A 20,980-nucleotide genomic window follows, 5' to 3' on the forward strand; every position below is an offset into this window, starting at 1 on the left:
ATTTTTAAATCGATTCGAATCGTGACCTGATGAATCGATCCACAAAAAAATCGAGATCTAAAATATCGATTTCCAAAAAATCGATCTTTTTTCCAATTTTCTATTACAATGGTGCTAATTCCTGTAAATACCATCTAATTTTATTTTAAGTTATATCTGTCATTTTCTTATCCGCCGAAAAGGAAAGGGACGGGTAATCGACAAGCATAAAATTTATGGAACACACGTCAATTTTAAGCACAAATCTAAACCAACCGTCTAAAAATTTTACATCAGTCAATAACCCTACACGTTCATTTACTCATTCTTCCTAAAATTAAGAGCTGTGAATCATCCGTCCCTTTCCTTTTCGACGGATATAAAAATGACAGATATAACTTAAAATTAAATTAGACGGTGTCTCCAGGAATCGGGGCCATTATAAGTATTAATCAATTTTATTCAAAATAAGACGAATGTTATAATTAACGATCTTTAATCGAATGATGTGATGACGCAATCACAGAACAGATAAAAAAAGTCACAGATTATAAACGTAACTTTTTTCTATTGAAGAGAAGTGAGGCGAAGGAAACTAAACACACAGCCATCTCGTAAGTTTTTGAGTAATTAACCGGCAGCACTCTTGTAATACGGGCACCTACAACTAATTGTATGGTTAATACAAAAACAAAAAAAATCGAATGTCGATTTTAAAGGGTGATGTATCGATCCAATGAATCGATCCAGTACTACATATCGATTTAAAAAATCGATTTTCCTGGCTCGAAAAATCGATTTTTCGATTAATCGATCTCAGATCGCCATCTCTACCTGACACTAGGATTGGTGAAGTCGGTCATCGAACTCACACAATGTTAGATAGGGATATTAAATTTTAAATGACCCATACCTAACACTCAAACTCAGCCATGCATTAATTAATCTGTTATCAAGTTATTGAATTTGTTATAAAATTTGATGAATTAGCATCATGCAATGCAATCAGTAAAAAAAACAATATAATTTAATTAGATACTTAATTTAATTTTTATTAATTTCGTAGGGATTTTAGATTGCACAACTTGATGTATTAAACTTTCACCTAAAGGACTAGTAGCTTGTATGTCCAGTTTTTGTATATCTGTTACTATGTCTAAACCTTTTCGCCATTTTTCAAAGCCATTCCATGCTATCATTACACCATTGTCAGTACATAATTTAGGTAATGGTCTGTATATACTGTAGTTGAATTCATTGCATAGCATTGTTAAGGCATTAAATATGAAGTTGTTGCATGCTACTCCACCAGAGACTACAAGTTGTTTTTTCCCTTCTGGTATTAAATTATTTTGGTGACAGAACTCCATAGCTCGTTGGGTTCTGTGGACTAGATGCCTTGAGGTAGCCATGAGCATAGCAGCACATAAATCGTTTACTTCTGGTATAAGTTGATCAGCAACTATTTGATGCTCTTTTTCTTTCTTATGTAACTGAAGTAAAACTGCTGTTTTTAAACCATTAAAACTGAAATTACAGTCCTTATATTCAGCTAATTGTAAAGGAAGTTTAAATGTGTGAGGATTTGTAGCTTTGGATGCAGCCATTTCAATTGCCTGTCCTCCACTCACTGTAGAATATTCAGGTACATTTCTCAATTTCATTCTTCTAGAAAGTTTGTCAAACATTTCTCCTGGTGCAGAGTCAATGCTTTGTCCTAGTAATTGAAAATGATTTACATCTTGGACTACAGCAAGCAGACAGTGGCCTCCTGATATAAGCAACACTAGAAATGGGAAAGTTATGTTATGATGCATTCTGGCCACAAGTGCATGTGCTTCCATGTGGTGAATAGGTATTATAGGCTTATTATGTCGTCTCGACAGATGTTTCGCGTATTTCATACCCACAACCAAACTCAGTGGAAGTCCAGGCTGTAAGGTAACTGCAATAGCCGAAATCTCTTCCATAGAAAGTTTTGCCTTTATAAGAGTTTCTGATACTATAGGTTCAATGTATGCTTTGTGCAGGTCTTGAGCCACATCAGGAATTATTCCACCATTTCTTAAATGCATCAAATTTTGTGAGTGTAAACTTTCTGCCAACAATTCCCCTTTATCGTTAATAATTGCACATCCAGTATCATCTGCTGAAGTCTCTATTCCAAGAATGGCATGATTTGTATGAAAGTTTATGCTGTTAGTTACTGTAGAACTTCTTATAGAGTTTCGTATTCTGAAACTTGCCCGAAGTAGTCTTGAATAGTTTAACATTTTTTGAACCGCTAAATAACACTTATTGTGAATTATAAATATTACTGAGTAAACATTTGGTGAGTCAAAAGCTCCAAAATGGTTTTAATGCTCAATATTAATCAAGGAAAATCTAACCAAATGAAATTATTAAGAATTATAATAATAATAATAATAATATAACCTAACTTTTCAAGTGACATTGACGTAATTTTTTTTTAAATGTTTCATTGCCTGGTTTGAGTGTAGTGGCATTTTGTTAGGTTGTTATTTATGTATTTAGAGATTTATTTATTTTATTTATTAAATGATTTTTTCAAAGTTTGTAGTGTAAGGTCAAGTAAAATGAGGGACGGCGAACACTAAAATGAGAGACATTTCAGGCATTTTTTTTTTAAATAGATGATGTGTGCAGAGTTCATGGACATTATAACAGACATTATAGGTAGGTACCTACATCTTTTATCTTTGTTTTTGGGTATAAATGATGATGCTTGTTATTAATTACACTCAGGCACCCAGGCACTTCACATCTTCCACCCGTTATTATTCTGATCAAAAGAGAAGCAATATAGATAGATACCTAGCAACATAATTATGTACTGTATCTGTTAATAGAATAGGTAATATACCTAAACTGTCTTAAGGGGCCTCTACGTGTTGGCTTCGGCCCCACACACGCCTTCCAAAAGTCCGGGACTCCATACCTAGCCCCGAGATATGGAATAATAATAATAATTTTATTCATATACAATAGTTACAACTTTTGACATTGCATTTCATTACATCTGATCTAAATATCATGCAACAATCATTTTATATTATATAATTATTAGGTACGTTAAATTTGTTTAACGCCATATATTATTTTTTTTGGGAATGTACCTAGCCTGGAAAGTCCCTCACAACCTCATGAGATCGCAAGATAAACTAAGTAGGTAGTACCTACCTACCAAATTATTATAAGTAGAGTTTTTCTTTGATGTCGATAACATTATTATGTTTTAATTGAACATCTAGATTTTGTGTTATTCTATTCATGTTTAATTTATTCTTCGACCTGTTTCCGATTTGGACCAGTACACTTCTAAACAAAGTGAACAAGAGGAAATATTTTTTTTATCACCAAAAATCGGAATTGTTAAGTGGTTCGTGGTCATTGTATTCTAATTATATTGAATAAAAATCTTATAAAGAAGTATCTGGTAGTACCTACCCACGCTTCACTGAGCTTACTGTTCTAAAAGACCGGTCCTAATAAAACGGACACCGTATAGGTGCCTAGGAAGCACACTGCATGGTGATCAGATCAGATCAGGTACCTACCTAAGGATAATAAATAACTGAATTACCTATACCTCTGTCGCTTTTTACGACACATGATCGGGAAGAATCAGTTGAAGAGCACGTTCAACTTTTTTGTACCCTTTCATCCCATCATAAAACAAGACTTACGTAATGTACTTATCGTGAGAATTAAGGTAATTTTAAACTTATCTATACTTATAATAAATCTGTAGAGAGGTCAATTCTGTACATTAAATATATTTTCAAAATAACTATCAGGGGGTAATTAGTGATCGATACTGATGCCAAAAATGCAATCAGTAAAATTTTTGTCTGTCTGTCTGTCTGTATGTTCCTTATAGAAACAAAAACTACTGGACGGATTTTAATGAAACTTGGTACAATTATTCTTCATATTCCTGGGCAGGTTATAGTATACTTTTCATCACGCTAAAATCAATAAGAGCAGAGTAGTGAAGGGAAATTTTGGGAAAACGGGAGAAGTTACTCCATTTTTTAAGCTTCCGTCGCGTGAGCAGCCTTAATGGTTAAAGTTACATAGAAATCATGTATGACGGAAATATCTAAATATATAAAAGGAGAAACTGACTGACTGAATGACTGACATATCAACGCACAGCCTAAACGGCTAAACGTAGGCACTTGAAATTAGGAAGGGACGTAGCTTAGGTACCGTAGAAGTGCACTAAGAAAGGAATTCCCGAAATTCCCACGGGAACAGGAATTAGCGGGAAAACCCTTTTGTATAAAAATTCTAAACCGCTTAAGTTAGACGCTTGAAATTTGGCATGCAGGTACCATAGTTAACTTAATGCTTAGTTGCAACTGGATATTGCAAAATTCCCACGGGAACGGGAGTTAGCGGGAAAAAACATTTGTATGATAAAATCTAAACCGCGTAAGATAGATGGTTTCAATCTAGCATGCATGCTACGAATAAAAGCATGCATGCATACCTTAGTAAATATAAATTTTAGTTATGGCTGAATTTTGAAAAATGGGAATTAACGGGTAAAAAAAATTGTATGAAAAAATCTAAACTGCATAAGTTAGATGCTTGAAATTTGACATGCATATATTATATACCTTAGTGAATGCAAAGTTAAAAATTTCCCTGGGAACGGGAAGCGAGTTAGAGGCTTGAAAATAGGCAGACGCGTGAGGGCAGACGTCGTTGATGGTCGTGTCAAATATTGAATTTTGCGGGCGAACTTTTCACTATTCTTGGATGGTTCAAATCTTTCGTAGGTAGTTTTCTGTTGAATTTTCCAGGTGGACGTTTCACGGCGTATTTCTGATGTAATTTTTAAATTTTGTTTAAATTTTCGAAACTGATCCTATTTTCCTAAAATATCAAACCAAATCATAAACTAATAATCTAGAAATTAATAACAATTCATTATTTAACTGAGCTACTTATACTGTAACCTCATTTAAAAATAACCTTTCTCCCACACACACACACACACACACACAAAGATCTTTCTTTTATAACACGCCACGCGGACGGAGTCGCGGGCAAAAGCTAGTACCAAATACAAGTTGGTAGGTAGGTAGGTACCTAAGTTGTTAAAAAAGCTATAGATAAATAAATATGATCGCAACATTGTATATCCCAAGTAAGTCATCCATAATTCCATAGGTGGGATACCTACTTAACAGCATCTTGCCCATAAGTTTTTTTTTTGTTTTGCATTATTTTATGCGCATATAATTCGAAGCGGACGGTATCTTATACCAGTAATGCAAAACCCAGTGGAGAGTGTGATACGTGTTTGTAATTCGAACTTACTCTCATAAACATGCTAACTTTATTTGATAAGCAAATATTATATGCATTTAGACCGTACCTAGGAATACGTTTCAGATCAAAATCTTCTTGTGAGTATAAAAACGAAAGTGTGAGAGTAAACTATGAAAATGTTAAAAGTTTTGAAGAAATTCCTGGGCCCAAGAGCTATCCAATTGTTGGGACACTGCACAAGTATTTGCCATTTGTCGGTAAGTATACTTAAAAATAATACATACAGGGTGTTAGTGACATATTAACGAAAACTTTGAGGGATGATTGAGATCATGATTCCGAGTTGATATCAGGTGGAATTTTCCGTCGTAAAATTCATGATGTCTGAATCTTCCCCCTGAGTATTCGTTACGATGTCACCCACCCTATACCTACCTACTTTAAGTACGGATACAAAGATTGTTGTTTAATTATATTTTATACTAGAATAGGAACCTATGACTGTATTTTATTTAGGAACAGTGATATTTGATCCGGCCAAGTAGGTACCTATCTAGTTAATGGCACCTAGAATAAGTCACGATCATATTTACTTGCTTATTTACTAGATTATTTCTAGCCTATAAAATGTAAGTAGATTAGATACCTTCTAACGTAGTGTTTACTTTACTGGTTGGAACAAAATTGAATAACCTACCTTCAAAAACTACCTATAACTTCGATTACCAAAAAGCAATGCGTGACAATGAGGGATTTTTCAGGTTACGTTCCCCAAAAACTTACAGATGACGCTGTAAAGAGTTGCCTTCGTTTAACCTTCAAATTTCATGGATAACAGACATATTCTGCATCTTTTATCTTTGCTTGTGTAAAATAAAGAGAAGCAATACATATGTAGCAACATAATTCTACACCTACCTACATAATCTGATCCAAATATCAAGCAACGATTATTTTTATAGGTATATGCTTCTGCCGTTACATTATATTTTCAAATAATTATGTACCTACCCGAGTAATGAGTACTTAACACATTAATTTATTTAAATGTATTTGTGTATGTATCTCTCCACTAACCCGCATTGGAGCTGCAATGTGGTGGAATATGCTTCATATTCTCCTCAATGGTTGATTAAGGGGAACCCTATCCCAGCAAAGGGACGTTAACGCTTTTGTTTGATAAATGTTAGGTGAGTGTGTATTTACTAAATGTATCGCATTTAAGGCGACTACAATGCAGAAAGCCTGGATAAAAACGCATGGTTGAACTGGCGGCGATATGGAGAGTTGGCGAGGGAAGTGCCTCTCGTTCGATTGCTGCATGTCTTCGACCCTGACGATATAGAGGCGGTGTTCAGACAGGACGACAGGTATCCTGCGCGACGGAGCCATGTTGCCATGTACCACTACCGGATGAGCAAGCCGCATGTTTACAACACTGGCGGATTGATATCCACGTAAGACTACTTCATTTTCAAATTGGATATAAGGACACACACACTCGTTACACACCACCACAACACACAACACTCGTTATCTATCATGTGCCAGTACTCCAATGCAAACACAACCTTTTTCATTCGTCTGCCGCATCTAGAATAGAATAGGATAGGCGCCACACACAAAAAAATCTCGATGCGATGTTTTCAATAATAGTTTATCTACAGTGTCGTTCTGCTTCACCCAGTCAATTCTTTTTTTATTAGTTAACTGATTATAACAACGCCATAACAAATTGTACGAACAATGGTGCGATATAAAAATGATTAACGTATTATAAGTATTGTCATTATTTTATCGGGAGAAGTATAAAAATAAATTGTTTTGATATTTGGTTTATGTGAATCTTTTCCTAGTTTTTAATATTTAATAACAAGTCATTAGGACTAAGGTAATTTACAGGCTGCTTATTAGGCAGCATGGTCATCACCTTGGGGTTCTTGTCAAACCCATAAAGTACCAACAGTAACCATGCGACAAAGGCTAATTATTGAATAAGGCTTCCTGTAGTATGCAAGCAAAATCACATAACTGCAGTTGTCAACAAGTTGATAATACAGTAGGCGCTTACATTATTGTATATTGTGTTACGTACCTACTTATGTTTACTTAGAAATCTGTTTGATTTATATATTATATTTTCAAATTTCTAGTAATGGACCAGACTGGTGGAGATTGAGGAGCTCATTTCAAAAGAATTTCACAAGTCCTCAGAGCGTCAAAGAACATGTAGAAGGCACAGACGGCGTTGTAAGAGAGTTTGTGAAATGGATTAAGGATAAAAACTTATCTGGTGACGAGGATTTTCTTTCATACTTAAATCGCCTTAATTTAGAAGGTAAATACTTCTAAACGGTTATGTTTATTTAATCTTTTTTAATATCATCGTGGAAGAAGCCTGCGAAAAGGCGCGTGGCTTAACCTCACGATGAAGTACGTTACTCAGGAGTAGGAGAGAGGTTCCTACCCATTTATTTTGGGGCAAACATTCTGAATCAGGCAAGTCCACAACCATATGAAATGAAAAGAAAATGTTAAAATGTGACAATATCATCATCATGATAGGGTTCAATATTCAAGATTCTTTTTTGTTTGCATATTGTGATGGTTGTCGTAGAAGTCGGCTTAGGTGATCGATCATAGGTTTTAAACAAAATAATTAGCAAACTTTTGTCTTACTTACGCTGCGTTACATACTTGAGCAGATATATGCAAGAGATTATGTTTATATGTTTTTATTTAAAAATGTTTCAGTAATGGGTATAGTCGCATTCAATGAGCGTTTTAATAGTTTTTCTCCAAGTGAAGAGGACTCCGATTCACGCAGCAGTAAGATTATAGAAGCTGCCTTCGGCTCCAATGCTGGCGTCATGAAGCTGGATAAAGGTTTCCTATGGAAGTATTTCAGGACTCCGCTATACAAAAGACTTGCCAAATCACAAGGGTATTTGGAGAAGTTAGTATCGAAAAGTCTTCCATTATTAAATAAACTAGTAAAAAACCTTCCATTACTGTTTCAGTATATTTATTTATTTAAATACTTACTACAAATGGGTTGATTCGACTTTTTAGAATTATTAAGTAAATTTTAAGTTCCACTTTACAACAATTTTAACGTTTATTTACTTATTTATGTAATAAACACATTTACCTAATAAAAATATGTTTCTTGCACAGGATATCATCAGAAATTCTACTTAGAAAGATTAACTTTTTCGAAAAGGAGAATGAGATTGTGGACAAATCTTTATTGACTTCATTCCTACAACAGCCTAACACGGACTTGAAAGATATCACAGGAATGATGGTCGATATTCTGATGGCTGCTATAGACACCGTACGTGTTATTCTAACCTACTTATTGTGTCAAAAACTACTTGTTTTCGCCACCAACTTATATCCCAAAAAACAAATAAAATGCTCTGAATCATCTCGTAACCTTTGCAATGGTTAATGCCATTTATTACCATGGTTCAATGTTTATACTCAATTACTCTTGTAAAACTGATACAACACACCACTTACATTTTTTTATTCCAGACAGCATATTCGACGGCTTTTGCGCTATATCACCTGAGTCGCAATCCAAAATGCCAAGAAAAACTTTTCGAAGAAGCTGTAAAGGTCTTTCCTACAAAGGATACTCCATTAACTGCTGATGTCTTGTCGAAAGCATCTTATGTTCGGAGCTGTGTCAAAGAAAGTCTTAGACTCAATCCAGTTTCAATAGGAGTTGGGCGACTTCTACAGAAGGATATTGTGTTGAAGGGATATTTGATACCTAAGGACGTAAGTGCATATATAATTATTTAATCTAGCTGAACAGACTACGTTGGCCAGTGGTTTAGCGGTGGGCTCACGATCCGGAGGTCCCGGGTTAGAATTACGGGATGTAAAAAAATATGATCCTTGGTTTGGTAAGGACAATACAGGCTGATCACCCGAGTGTTTGAAAGTAAGATTATCCGTGCTTCAGAAGGCACGTTATCCCGTTGGTCTGTTTACATTGGTGACTCACCCTACACCAGGGTTGCTGAGACTGGTAATCCACCCTTTATGACAAAAGAAAATAATTTAATCTATGACGTCTTGTTCAAATGGCTCTAAATTAACATACTTCTCATATTTTCAGACGGTGATAGTAACACAAAATATGATAGCATCTCGTTTGCCGCAATATGTACGAGATCCATTACAATTCAAACCAGAGCGTTGGTTACGGGGCTCTCCAGATTACGAAAATATACATCCATTCCTCAGTCTGCCGTTTGGCTTCGGACCACGGTCTTGTATAGCCAGAAGATTGGCCGAACAAAACATTTCTATTACTTTGCTTCGAGTAAGTGTAGGCATATAATATATTGCTAATCTGTTATAGATAGGTGTAGATGTGTGGTACTAATGAACGTTTATTGTTTTTAGGTATTCCGCGAATTTGATGTAAAATGGTTGGGAGACGAGCTTGGTATTAGAACTCTCTTAATTAATAAGCCTGACAAACCTCTGACTTTGTCTTTTACACCTAAAGTTATTTGAATTAAACATTTAATCATATTATTAATTTATGACGACTGAGTGAAAAAATAAAACTGGTTAAGGGTATGTACAAATATTTATTTTGGTGGCATTTTTCATGTCAGTCCTCAGTACCTACATACCTACTGTTGTGGAGAAATGTAAGTTTTGGGGAAAACTGGGTATTTTGAATCTAATTCTAAGCGTTCAAGGTTCTTTTCACCAACGATTATGTATGGAAGAACTCGTTCTATTATAATGTTTTGAGCCCAAAACGTGGGTGGCAATATCTGTGGTTGTTCTGGAGATGCAACCATAGGTAATTGAGGCATGACAAGCGTTGAAAGTGGACTCCTCGACCGAAGCTCGTTATCGTCACAGGGTTCTTCAAGATGTTCCGGGTTAACTTCAACTTGAACAGGTTCTTGTATTGCTGGGATTGTTAAAGGAGGTAGTTGAGGGGCTTCAGGAACGACAATAGGCTTAAATTCAGGAATGTTTGGAGAAGGAGTTTCTATAAATGTTTCAGCGTAAGTAAAAGGAGGTAACTGAGGAGCTTCAGGAATGTTTTTAGGTTGATAATCTATTACTTCTGGAATTGTTGGCATTTCTGGAATGACAATAGCAGGAAGTTCAGGTGCTTCAGGAATTATAGCAGGTGCTGGTTTAGGAGATTCATCATATAAGACGGGTATGGCAGGTATTTCAAAAGGAGATAGTTCAGGAGGGTTTGGAATTTCAAGAGGTTGAGATGCGGACGCTGGAGGGCATGGAGCAGGAACTTCTTCAGCGTGGATAACAATGGGTGCTGGTAATTCAGGCATGGTAAAAAGTGGAAGAACTGGTGCCTCAGGAATTTTGATGGGTTCAAACTCTGGAGCAGCAGGAATCACAATTGGAGCTGGTAACTCGGGCAACGTAACAGCGGGGAGGGAGGGAGCTTCAGGGATTTTGATGGGCTCAAACTCTGGAGCTGGTTGATCCTCGATTATTACAGAATTTTCCGGGGCAGCGGGATATACAACAGGCGATGGAAGCTCAGGCGCAGTGAATGGTGGTAGAACAGGAGCTTCAGGGATCTCAATTGGTCTAAGTTCGGGAGCAGATTGTTCTTCAATGACAGCGGGGATTTCAGAAGCAACAGGAATCACGATCGGAGCTGGTAACTCGGGCATAGTAAACGCCGGGAGGACGGGAGCTTCAGGGATTTTTACAGGCTCGGTTTCTGGAACTTCAATGAAGGTGGGAATTTCTGGGACAGTTGGGATTAACATTGGCGCTGGCAACTCGGGTATCGTGAAAGATGGAAGAATCGGAGCTTCAGGAATTTGTACAGGCTTGGAGTCCGGTACAGCTAACGCTTCGTCGCATTCAGGTTTGTCAGGTATGGTCGAAACTATGACTGCAGGCAACTCCGGCATTGTGAATGGTGGTAGAATTGGAGCCTCTGGCAAATGGAGAGTCTCGTGTTCTGAGGCAGGTTGAACTTCCTCGATTATGGGAATTTCGGGTGCAGCAGGAATGATAATTGAAGCAGGAAGTTCAGGCAAAGGCGGTAGAATTGGGGCTTCCGGAATTTCAATCGGCTTTTGTTCAGTGTCGGGTAGCACAACTGCTTCGGGAATGATCTGTCCAGGAATAAGTGGTGGCAATTCTGGTGCTTGTGGAACTTCTATTGTCTTTGGTGGTTCAACAGGTTCAGGGACCGGTTCTGCAAGCACTACGGTGGGAAGCTCGTGCGTTATAAGTGGCGGAAGTTCAGGAGCTTGTGGAATCTCAAGCTTATTATCAGTTATTTCTTCAACAGGCGCTGGTGCAATCACAATTGGTGCTTCCGGAATTTGTAACGGTTCTTGAATAATAAATTCAGGTTTTGTTGGTTCTTTGATATTATTATCATTAATAATGTTCATTATTGGCGGTGGAATAGCCATACCAGGAACCATAAACTGTGGTTTGTAAAATAGATTTGTGCCCTGCTGCAGGAAGGGATATTTTGGGACTGTTGGTGGGCCCATGAATATGCCCTGGCCTGGTGCGAGATGATCATATCCATCTATGCATGGTTTCCCATTTCTTAGCACGTGAGAAGAAACTATTGTTGTTCCAAATAAGAACAACAAAATTCTTGGAGCAAACTAAAAAGGAAAAAGAATATTAATAAAAAATAAATAAATAAATAGTTGAAATACATAATTAAAAATTATTGAATTACTTAATATTAGTTTTGATCTTGCTTACCATGATGTTTTTTGGATGATCAATCGTTTTGTGATGTCAAATGTTAATTTCGCATCCATTTATAGGTGCAACATCCAAAACAGAAGAACAGGTTGGTTTAACAATAAGCATTTACGTATTACGATTATTGAAAATTGATAATTAGTTACATAATTAGCCTTATAATTGCAATGTAAATCAAAATAATTATGATTTCATTAGGGCTGGTACACATACGCGTATTAAAACTTGTGATATTCGATTTGAGAATTCGCCTCACAAAAAAAAATTTGTCCTATTAGTACCTACCTACTAACAAAAAGAACATCCACGTCAACGCATACAAAAACAAAATACTAAACAAACCGTTAGGATATTTATGTGTTAAATAAAATAACATTATTTAAGTGTCTTTCATTTAAGGGCACGCCAATCATAATGCTATTCTCAAACTGGAAAACCAGCCAAGCAAAAAGTTGTAGACCAATGGTACTGCTTACTTTTATGTACAAATTCTTGGAAAAACTGCTGGCAAATAGAATTACCCCGCACATGCCGGTTCTGCTATGTGTATGGTGCCTTATATTTGATTGTAAGTAGGTAAATAATACCTAATCTAGTTTTAAAACAACGAACTCGTTTCCTACAACTCGTCATGAAGAAGTATAGGTCCGGAACTTGTATTGCACAATTTTTTTGTCATCATCATGTGGAATATAGTTGACAGAGCTAGTTAGCTAATTAGATAGTATTTATAAACCATTTCTACTTGTTTAGTAGCCATCGTTCACTCAGGCTTGGTAAAGTGTGTACCTACTTAAAAAAAACCTAAACGTGATCATAATGAATAAGGTAAGAATGGTATCTTCTTTATTAGGTACCTATCAATATAATACTTGCTAGCTACTGGGCCAGCAAATCAGCCATTTACTGCCAAAGGTGATAATACTAATATATTATACACCTCCTAGTCCCCTTCAGCGATACAGGCCTGATGTTATGTGATAATGCCTGCCGAAGGTATATCCATTATGTCAAGGTTTGTACTCGTATAAGTACAAACAAGTGCAGTTACTCAAATAAGTAACGGCCTCCGTGGTCCAGTGGTTGAGCGTTGTGCTCACGATCCAGAGGTCCCGGGTTCGAATCCCGGTGGGGACAAATCACAAAAATCACTTTGAGATCCCTAGTTTGGTTAGGATATGGACATAACCGTTGGTCCCGGTTACTACTTACTGATGTTAATACGTAGTCGTTACATGAGTCGGGCCTATGGCGGCTCAATAATAATCCTGACATCAGGGTTGATAGGGTTGGTAATCCACCTCACAACACACACGATAGAAGAAGAAGACTCAAATAAGTTAATTCCGTCAAGTAGTGAACTTATAATGTGATTTGAATGTCGTACTGAACATGGTTTTTTTTTTCAGTTCTTCGCGGTTTTCGCTTTAGTAGCTATCTCGATGGCGGTGGCCGCGCCCTCGAGCCCGGAGACTGCGGCGCGGCGCGCGCTGCCCGCGCTGCAGCACGAGGAGATCCACGACGAGTTCGGTCAGTACGCGCTCCGCTACGTGACCGCCGAGGGCACCGTGGTGTCGGAGCGCGGCCGGCTGGTGTCCAACCCGGACGGCACCGGCCACGTGCTCGTCACCGAGGGGGAGACCTCCTACATCGGCGACGACGGCCGCACCTACGTCACCAAGTACAGCGCCGGCTTCGACGGCGTCAAGGTCGAGGGCAACCATCTGCCCGTGGCGCCCGAACCTCTTCCAGCTCAGTGAAAAACTTTGAATAGTTAAATAATATAAAAAAATATACATACTTTAATTTTCTCTTTTATTTGATTACTGGTATTTGAAATAATCTGATGAACTTCATTTCGAAAAATATCTATTTCAGTTCTGTTCCTTAGGTACCTACTACCTCATAGAAACCTTGTTATTGTTATAGCTCACGGAATAAGCTGCGTAAATTACTCATATTTCTTCTGCATATATCATGGAACCAAGTCATAAATACTTATACTAATCTAATACGTCTCAATTTTCAATTTAGACTTCCTATTAAATAGACTTTGTCATCATCAGTAGGTATCCAGTCATCTGACTGTGGCCATAACCGTCATTTCTAAGAACTCATGGAGACCTATTTATTCTTTTGTATAATTCTGATTACTAAATAAAAAGAGATCTAAGGTGACGTTTTCTTCTTTTTTATTTAACTTATTTATTAATTTTAATAAAGAAAAATGTAAGTAATAATAAGTGCGATACTTTGTCACGTTTTCCTATGACGTTGCTTTTTGAAATTCCATAGTAATTTCGTGTTTTGGCGTTTAGTAAAAAGTAACTGATTTGACTCGTTGGAAACTACCCTATTATCTGCTACACTCGTAAGAAGCTAATAATGATGGTTATTGTCAGGAAACGGATGCATGGCCATCTCCATTGAGACACTTAACAAAGCCATAAGTGGTTGGGTTAGGTTAGGTAAATCTTGTGAGCATAGTCCTTTCTATCTTAATTGTGTATTTCTGTTGGAATAGTTTGTTTTTGTTTGAGTTCTCAAGAAGTGGGATTATAGCTTTTTATGTTGAATGCTGTGTTCACTTAGGGTGCTTACAGACTAGTAATGTCTCTACTCAATTTATGTTTAATTTATTTTAGAATGCGCATAACTGTAAATTATCTATTTAATAAATTCCTCTTGAACTTATTTACTTCATTTATCAATTCTCGAATCACTTAAAGATTTTTCTAGGATATTTTTAAAACTTATGCTTTAATGAGAAAAACGATTATAGATTTAATTCATCAAAATTATCTCAAGGAAAACCTTTGTTTTAATTGGATATGGATTGCTTTAACTATTAACTTTAAATCAACTGTATCAAATATATATAAAGCGAATCATCTTAGGTATCTTAGTGTTATTATTTTTGGTGTGACACTACGGCATAAAGGTAGGCATTTTCAATAATTTTACCCCCTTGTCCTGAGATTTAATTCTATCTTGTTTTTATTATTAAATTCATTTATAAGTCTTATACGTATGTCGAATATTTTTTTTCTTTCTTTCTAATTCTATCTGAATTCAAAGTGCCACTTTATTACCTCAAAATTATAGTCTACCTGCACAAAAAGAAATCCTTTCCTGAAAAATAAAAAACAAAAATATCGTTACAGATGTTAGCATTCGTTAGTATATGTTTGGCGGTGGCAGTAGTAGCAGTTCCGGTTCCCGATCCTGAGCTGCTACCACCACGTCTGCTCGTTATCCCTGCGCCGGCGCCGCTGCGGACTAGCCAGGTAACTTCGTATTATTATATCATCAGATTTCCGCAGGAGAACATCTGCATTTTTTCGTGGCTTTGTTTTATCTCGGAAAATATCCGCAATCGCCGCATAATTTAAAAAAGAATCTCATTTCGCTGACAATGATATTTTTACTCCATTGAATTGCGCATTTACTTATGATGTGGGTTGGGATTATCAACCTCGCATCGAGTATGTTAAAGTTGAAGTAAAAAAAGTAAAAATTCTTTATTTAAACAAATTAAAACATCAGTCAATAGCGGGCCTTGCACAAGGGTTTCCCCTGTATTGCAGCAGTAGCCCTAAGATAATTCAATTTTTGCTTAAATATTAAGTATACAAAGTCAAAGTTGGTTTGCCCCTTTGACTTTGCCCAGTAGAAATAATTATTTTACTTGCAAGTGTAAATCCCAGTTTGTATTTACAAAAATTACATATTTTATAATTCCTATCTAATTAACTGACTAAGAGGTCAATAAGATCTAATATTCCTGTTACTTTGTGTTGTATTCAGTTCATACCGCTTTCTGCGGATCTACCTGCGCCAGCCATTAAAGAAGCTAAGCTTAGCCCTTCTGAGGAACCAGATGAAGACCCGGCTGAAGAAGCCGTTGAAAATCTTCCTAGGTCCGAAGAGGCCCCTGAAGAAGAGCATCGAGAAGAACCAAAACCCGCTCTGCCAGCTGCCCCCGCTGCCCCGGCATTCAAGCCTGAAGAACTGAAACCTATTATGATCAAGCTTGAAGATCCTGCGCCTCCAACTACATCTAGTGGAATACTGAGCCTAATTCCATTTCAAATACCAAACTTATCGTCCCTAGGGTCATTTATACCTACGATATCTCGGCCGTCGTGGCTAACCCTCCCGTCATGGCCTTCCTGGTTACCCAGTCTCCCAGGTGCCAGCGGTTCACAAAGATACATATCCCTCAGATACCCCACTTATGTATATGCTGAAAAATAAGGTATTTACATTAATGTTATTACGAGTGAGAAAACAGGTTTTTTCTATGATGATAATGTTTTAGTAATCGACATTATTGATGTTTGAAATGTATCAAGCTGTGGAACTAGTGTTTTATTTTCCCTTCTTCTTAGAACATTACCGATAAGTACATTCAAAATCTTACTGATGTCATTTTGATTAGATCCTCAAAACTCCTCTGAATAGATCGAACTTACATCCTATTCCTAAAATATAATTATGGTTTGTCTACAAGATTAAATATATATAGAAAAACGATAAATAATAGTGAAAAAAATAAAGGACTAACTCACAATAATGAAGATATAGTGGCAAGCTGGCTTGTTACCGTACCGTGCAATTCGTATCGTGCGAGGTTGGGTTAGCGAATTTATTAGAAGCAGATATCGAGTAGGTACATACCCACTTACCTTAATAATAAAAATACCATATTTTATAAATTAGGGCTGAAGATATTGAAACAGTAACAAAGGAGGGGTAGTAACATGGTTGAATTTATTTTTTCAGAAGAGTCTAGCTTGAAAAACTAAACTAACTACATTTTTAAACCTTTTTCTAAACGAGTTATAGAAGTTAGAGATGTAAATTAAAAATAAATGTTCATAATTTTATCAGCTTTCTTTGTAACTATAGTACATAAGTAACAGAAAAAATAAAGCATATTCTTGTAAATAGCCATTTTTAGCTATGTTTATAAGGATGTTTTACATGGTTATTTATTTTTAATAACAGGTTTTCTTCGTCGGGTTTTATAATCCAGATATTATATTGCTTCTACTGTGTTGAGATATCGCCACCTAAATGCAGTTGGAATCTAGCAACGCTTCTTCAGACCCGAAGGGACAAAATTATCTATAAAACGGCTAACTTCTAGAGGTTTGAACATAATAAAAAAATTAAAAGTGTAGGATTTAGTTTTGAATGCCAGTGTATTTTATTTATTACTAAGTACATCCACATTTTTAAAAGCTGTCTCCAGCCCATGGAGTCAACGTCGGAATTGGTGGTGGTGGTCCGTTTCTGTTCAACGCTGCGGGCGCCACAGGCGCTGGGACCTTTGGTGTTGGTGGTGGGGCGGGGGCCTCCAGCTTCAAGTCATCCCAGCTAAATCTGTGACTTCCCCTATTGGAGCTGCGTGGCGTGTTGCCTGAGAAAGACATTGGCGCCGAGCGCCCCGACATCTCGGACCATTGGTTCGATGGTTCTGCAGGAACTGATGGCTGAGTTTGGAAACTGTTACGTCTAAGTTCAGAACGTTGTTCTGAGCGGGGTCGGAGAGTGAGTTTCTCGGAAAAGTCGTCCCATTTTGGCAGAGGAGGTGGTACTGGAGTAGAAGTGACGCGCGGTTGCCAAAGGTTAATTGGCGGGTACCGGGATGCTGGATTGATTTTACTTGAATCGGGAAGTTCTACTGGAAAATCATCAAGTGTGGGGATATTTTGGTTACGCCTTCTTAGGGTTGTCAAAGGTTTGGTTTCAGGTGGTTGACGCCATATTTTTTCTTCAGGGTAAGCTTGCTGTTGAAAGTGTCTTTGGTAACCCGGAATGTATATCGGACTTTGCTCAGGAACTTCGACAGGGAATTCTTCAGGGACCTCCTCAGGGATCTCTTCTGTTGTTGGCTCAGGAACGGGTGTGGTTGTGGTGGTAGTTGTGGTAGTAGTAGTAGTAGTATGTTTCGGTCTTCTGTACATGTATCTGCCCACATCCTCTTCTCTCATTTCTACTTGAGGCGGCTGATCTCTTCTGGTTTGTTCAAAGTTGTAAATAATATTGGATCCCGGTTTGATCAATGGATTGTTGATGTATAAGTCGTCATTGTAGTCCATTGGGTAGACTGCTCCGGAGGCGGCATAATTGTGTGGCCTGCGATGAGCCTGTTGGCCGGTGTAAGGAGCGAAGTCAGCCGCCAAGGTTGACGTCGCCAGTAACATACACGTTGTGAGAACCAGCATCTTCCTAAAACATTCAAAATAAATGAAAATTAGTCATAATATTTTTTAATCACAAATTAGCAAATTACAAACCAAAAATTATTGTGACTTGTTTGAGACTGGAGATGTTACGAAAATTTTACAATTTCGACGTCGAATCCAAAATCATTGCAGTTAGTGGTAGCAAATTATGAGGATGACTTATTACCGATCCCTCAATTACCTAAAAACTATCCTCCCATTTACGTACTTTTTTAAGGTCTCTATTGCTAAGAATTATAAGGTTACTAAACTCCTTCCTTTTCTTATTCAATTAATAGCGAAATGATTTTACTTATCTAAAACAAACCTTTAAGCGAAGCGTGAAGAAGCACCTAGTAGGCCAGTATGGTAGTCGCAACTGATTCGAAAATGACTCATTGCGTTGCTTTTCAATTGCTACTGCAATTAGGGCTTCTCTATGTTTACATTTGTATGTTTACTATAGTTGAGCCACTATACTTGGTCAATATATAAAAAGAAAAAAACTTATCTAAAACACCTAATAAAGTGAACATTACCTGCTGGATGTGTGTCTCCTCTGCAGCTGACTACAGCTTCACTTACTATGTTTATTTATAGACGACTGCTAACATTATCCAATACTAAAATGACCGCCAATTAGTCATTATAATTAAAATTAAATTATTATGCATATCAAAAACAGGAATGTGGATTTATATTGCAAAAATATGAATAAAAACAAAACTCGATATCGTTAACAAAGGTATTTATTTATTTTTAATAACATTAGTTAAATATTCACTGTCTATGACAAATACATGTTATGATTATATACAGCAAAGAAAACGTGACAAGTAATTATTATAATACCCACGTGATACTAACCTACAAAGTTATAAATAATTTCCCATTTTAGTCACTGCAACAAGTTGACATTTAAATCAAACATAATCCTCTTTCTCTTAGATTTTCCTTCGCAGTCGGGTAAAATGATAACATTCTTTCGGAACATAAGTGTGTCGTTCAATAATGGCAAGTTATTCGCAATGACTTAAGACTTGCACCAAACCTACTGTGTTAAAGATAAATTCAAATTAAATACGCCTTATATAATTCAAAGACAAGATTGAACTAAGGACAAATAAAGTATGATCATATCATATCCCTGAAAATAATAAGTATAGTAGAGAGGAAAACATTTTTTTTTACACTTTGCACTGTACTTGGAATAGCAAATGATACTTAACTTAAAAGGCACTCGTGAGATACATTTAAAGCGTTCTGCTCGCCTACATGAAACACTAGCAAGGAAAATGACCAATCAGACGAAATAAATGGGTTCAACGACCTTTGTGATTTTGGACATAATCAGGAACCTCCTTATACAAGATTTTATTGCTCATTTTGATTTGAATACATTAACGGTACATTTTATTTGCCTGTAAATTAAGCTTATTTGGCGTACAATGTATAGAAGACAATGTGAAGATCTGTAGACAGGTGTCTTTTTGGTGTCACATTATATTACTTAGGTCTGTACCGTTTGTTGACACATAACATCTAAGTACGAAATATTTCGCAGTACAATGGCACTGAGACTGATAAAATAAAAATATTAATAGTTGTTGAAAATCAGCACATCACACTGTTAAAGCTTTCTTATTTACTAAGTATTTATAGCTTTAGCTACATTGATAGATTTAACTAAATAAACTGGAATGGCATTTTAACACAGAAATCAACATTGCTAACAAAAATATCTCTACTAGCGACCTTCGACAGATAAATAATTAAGTAATCTAAAAACAAATTAATGGCTAAGACATTATTCGCATCGTTCGGTTCATTCGTTTTGTCTCCAATAAAACCCAGTCACTGGCAATACTGATAAATAAATAGGTAACTTCCAATTTCACTTATCACAAAAGTAATTTGCTCTACATTAATCTATCGGTCTGGGATCGTACGGCGTTGCGTTGTGACCGACGTATCTGTTGTTTTTCCGAATTTGAAACCCTTGCCCGGGGGAAGTGTTGTAGTATATTACACGACGTATACCGAAAGGATCGACATAACCGAAGCTTCCAGTCCTGTCGTCAGCCTCACTTGTTTCTTCCTCATGGTACTGTTTGGGAAGGTAATACCGGAACCCGTTTCTCCTGAATGCTATTCCATCGTATCCTGGGAACTGTGGGGTGTAGCCATCTCCGAGTCTGACAGCCGGCCGCTGCTGCTGTCGCTGCAGCCATGCGTCAGCGTGCCGGTACGAGTTCGGATTGTACACGTCATAGCGTCTGTAGGGTGAGCTGTCACTTCCATAATATCCATCATCAATTGTATTCGTGTTTGACGAATCATAATCGTATGGGCTGGGTGACGGCGTCGCTTCACTAGCCGTTATCGGGGGAACAGTAGGTCTGAAGTCGTACTTAGTCGAAGAATCTATAGAGTTAGGTGACACAACGACTTGTGGTGTTGATGTTGGACCATAAGCGACTGGTGGAGGTGTGACAGACACTTCTGCTGGGAACGAGTGCGGAGAGGCGTATGTGGAAGGTGCAATAGGCGCTGAGGTAGTAGTTCTGAACCTCTGTTGTCCACGCGACTGTACTGCGGGAGCAGGTGTAATGCCAAAGCCAGAATCGGTCGGCGCTGTTTTCGCTATTTTCAGTGACTCCTGAAAATCAATAAACGTATTTTGTAGTACATTAATGCAAATGAAA

General features: G+C 37.1%; 7 protein-coding genes across 8 annotated transcripts in view; 3 read left to right on the plus strand and 4 right to left on the minus strand.

Annotated features, from left to right (window-relative positions):
- Positions 1-1,005: 1,005 nt before the first annotated feature.
- Positions 1,006-2,402, minus strand: LOC126366744 (tRNA N6-adenosine threonylcarbamoyltransferase, mitochondrial-like). The gene has a single exon (XM_050009981.1). It carries the CDS (start codon positions 2,250-2,252, stop codon positions 1,011-1,013), a length of 1,242 nt encoding a protein of 413 aa, XP_049865938.1. The 5' UTR covers positions 2,253-2,402; the 3' UTR covers positions 1,006-1,010.
- Positions 2,403-2,563: 161 nt separating this feature from the next.
- On the plus strand, positions 2,564-9,885 carry LOC126366737 (cytochrome P450 302a1, mitochondrial). Of its 2 annotated transcripts, none has more exons than XM_050009971.1 (8): positions 2,564-2,676; positions 6,509-6,740; positions 7,437-7,621; positions 8,038-8,239; positions 8,461-8,620; positions 8,824-9,072; positions 9,416-9,622; positions 9,706-9,885. In XM_050009971.1, the coding sequence occupies exons 1-8, from the start codon at positions 2,634-2,636 to the stop codon at positions 9,817-9,819; spliced, it is 1,392 nt and encodes a 463-aa protein (XP_049865928.1). In that variant the 5' UTR covers positions 2,564-2,633; the 3' UTR covers positions 9,820-9,885. The 2 variants fall into 2 exon arrangements, with proteins under 2 accessions (XP_049865928.1, XP_049865927.1); XM_050009970.1 differs by lacking the exon at positions 2,564-2,676 and adding an exon at positions 5,137-5,540.
- A 56-nt stretch (positions 9,886-9,941) lies between these two features.
- Positions 9,942-11,816, minus strand: LOC126366942 (uncharacterized). The gene has a single exon (XM_050010285.1). The coding sequence runs from the start codon at positions 11,814-11,816 to the stop codon at positions 9,942-9,944; it is 1,875 nt and encodes a 624-aa protein (XP_049866242.1).
- A 1,045-nt stretch (positions 11,817-12,861) lies between these two features.
- Positions 12,862-13,802, plus strand: LOC126366943 (flexible cuticle protein 12-like). The gene is made up of 2 exons (XM_050010287.1): positions 12,862-12,870; positions 13,452-13,802. Exons 1-2 carry the CDS (start codon positions 12,862-12,864, stop codon positions 13,800-13,802), a joined length of 360 nt encoding a protein of 119 aa, XP_049866244.1.
- A 1,404-nt stretch (positions 13,803-15,206) lies between these two features.
- LOC126366944 (uncharacterized) lies at positions 15,207-16,319 on the plus strand. The gene is made up of 2 exons (XM_050010288.1): positions 15,207-15,329; positions 15,850-16,319. The coding sequence occupies exons 1-2, from the start codon at positions 15,207-15,209 to the stop codon at positions 16,297-16,299; spliced, it is 573 nt and encodes a 190-aa protein (XP_049866245.1). The 3' UTR covers positions 16,300-16,319.
- A 911-nt stretch (positions 16,320-17,230) lies between these two features.
- LOC126366758 (uncharacterized) lies at positions 17,231-18,894 on the minus strand. Its single transcript, XM_050009998.1, has 2 exons — positions 18,815-18,894; positions 17,231-18,279 (listed from the first exon to the last, which is right to left on the minus strand). Exon 2 carries the CDS (start codon positions 18,273-18,275, stop codon positions 17,283-17,285), a length of 993 nt encoding a protein of 330 aa, XP_049865955.1. The 5' UTR covers positions 18,276-18,279; positions 18,815-18,894; the 3' UTR covers positions 17,231-17,282.
- A 110-nt stretch (positions 18,895-19,004) lies between these two features.
- The window catches only part of LOC126366755 (uncharacterized), a 48,536-nt gene continuing 46,560 nt past the window's right edge, over positions 19,005-20,980 (minus strand). Inside the window, exon 5 of the mRNA XM_050009996.1 lies at positions 19,005-20,934. Coding sequence (XP_049865953.1) covers positions 20,200-20,934 — 735 coding nt within the window. The 3' untranslated portion in view covers positions 19,005-20,199. The remainder of the gene's footprint in view (positions 20,935-20,980) is intronic.

The sequence above is a fragment of the Pectinophora gossypiella genome, chromosome 5 (assembly GCF_024362695.1).
Source record: "Pectinophora gossypiella chromosome 5, ilPecGoss1.1, whole genome shotgun sequence".
In the NCBI taxonomy this organism is placed as follows: Eukaryota; Metazoa; Arthropoda; class Insecta; order Lepidoptera; family Gelechiidae; genus Pectinophora; species Pectinophora gossypiella.

Excerpts from the sequence above, each read along its gene's own strand:
- LOC126366744 (XM_050009981.1), bottom strand. The coding sequence starts at position 2,252 with ATGTTAAACTATTCAAGACTACTTCGGGCAAGTTTCAGAATACGAAAC.
- LOC126366737 (XM_050009970.1), top strand. The coding sequence starts at position 5,342 with ATGCTAACTTTATTTGATAAGCAAATATTATATGCATTTAGACCGTAC. Across the intron at positions 5,541-6,508 it reads CAAGTATTTGCCATTTGTCG|GCGACTACAATGCAGAAAGC; the intron begins GTAAGTATACTT and ends ATCGCATTTAAG. Across the intron at positions 9,073-9,415 it reads GATATTTGATACCTAAGGAC|ACGGTGATAGTAACACAAAA; the intron begins GTAAGTGCATAT and ends TCATATTTTCAG.
- LOC126366942 (XM_050010285.1), bottom strand. The coding sequence starts at position 11,816 with ATGGGCCCACCAACAGTCCCAAAATATCCCTTCCTGCAGCAGGGCACA.
- LOC126366944 (XM_050010288.1), top strand. The coding sequence starts at position 15,207 with ATGTTAGCATTCGTTAGTATATGTTTGGCGGTGGCAGTAGTAGCAGTT. Across the intron at positions 15,330-15,849 it reads CGCCGCTGCGGACTAGCCAG|TTCATACCGCTTTCTGCGGA; the intron begins GTAACTTCGTAT and ends TGTTGTATTCAG.
- LOC126366758 (XM_050009998.1), bottom strand. The coding sequence starts at position 18,275 with ATGCTGGTTCTCACAACGTGTATGTTACTGGCGACGTCAACCTTGGCG.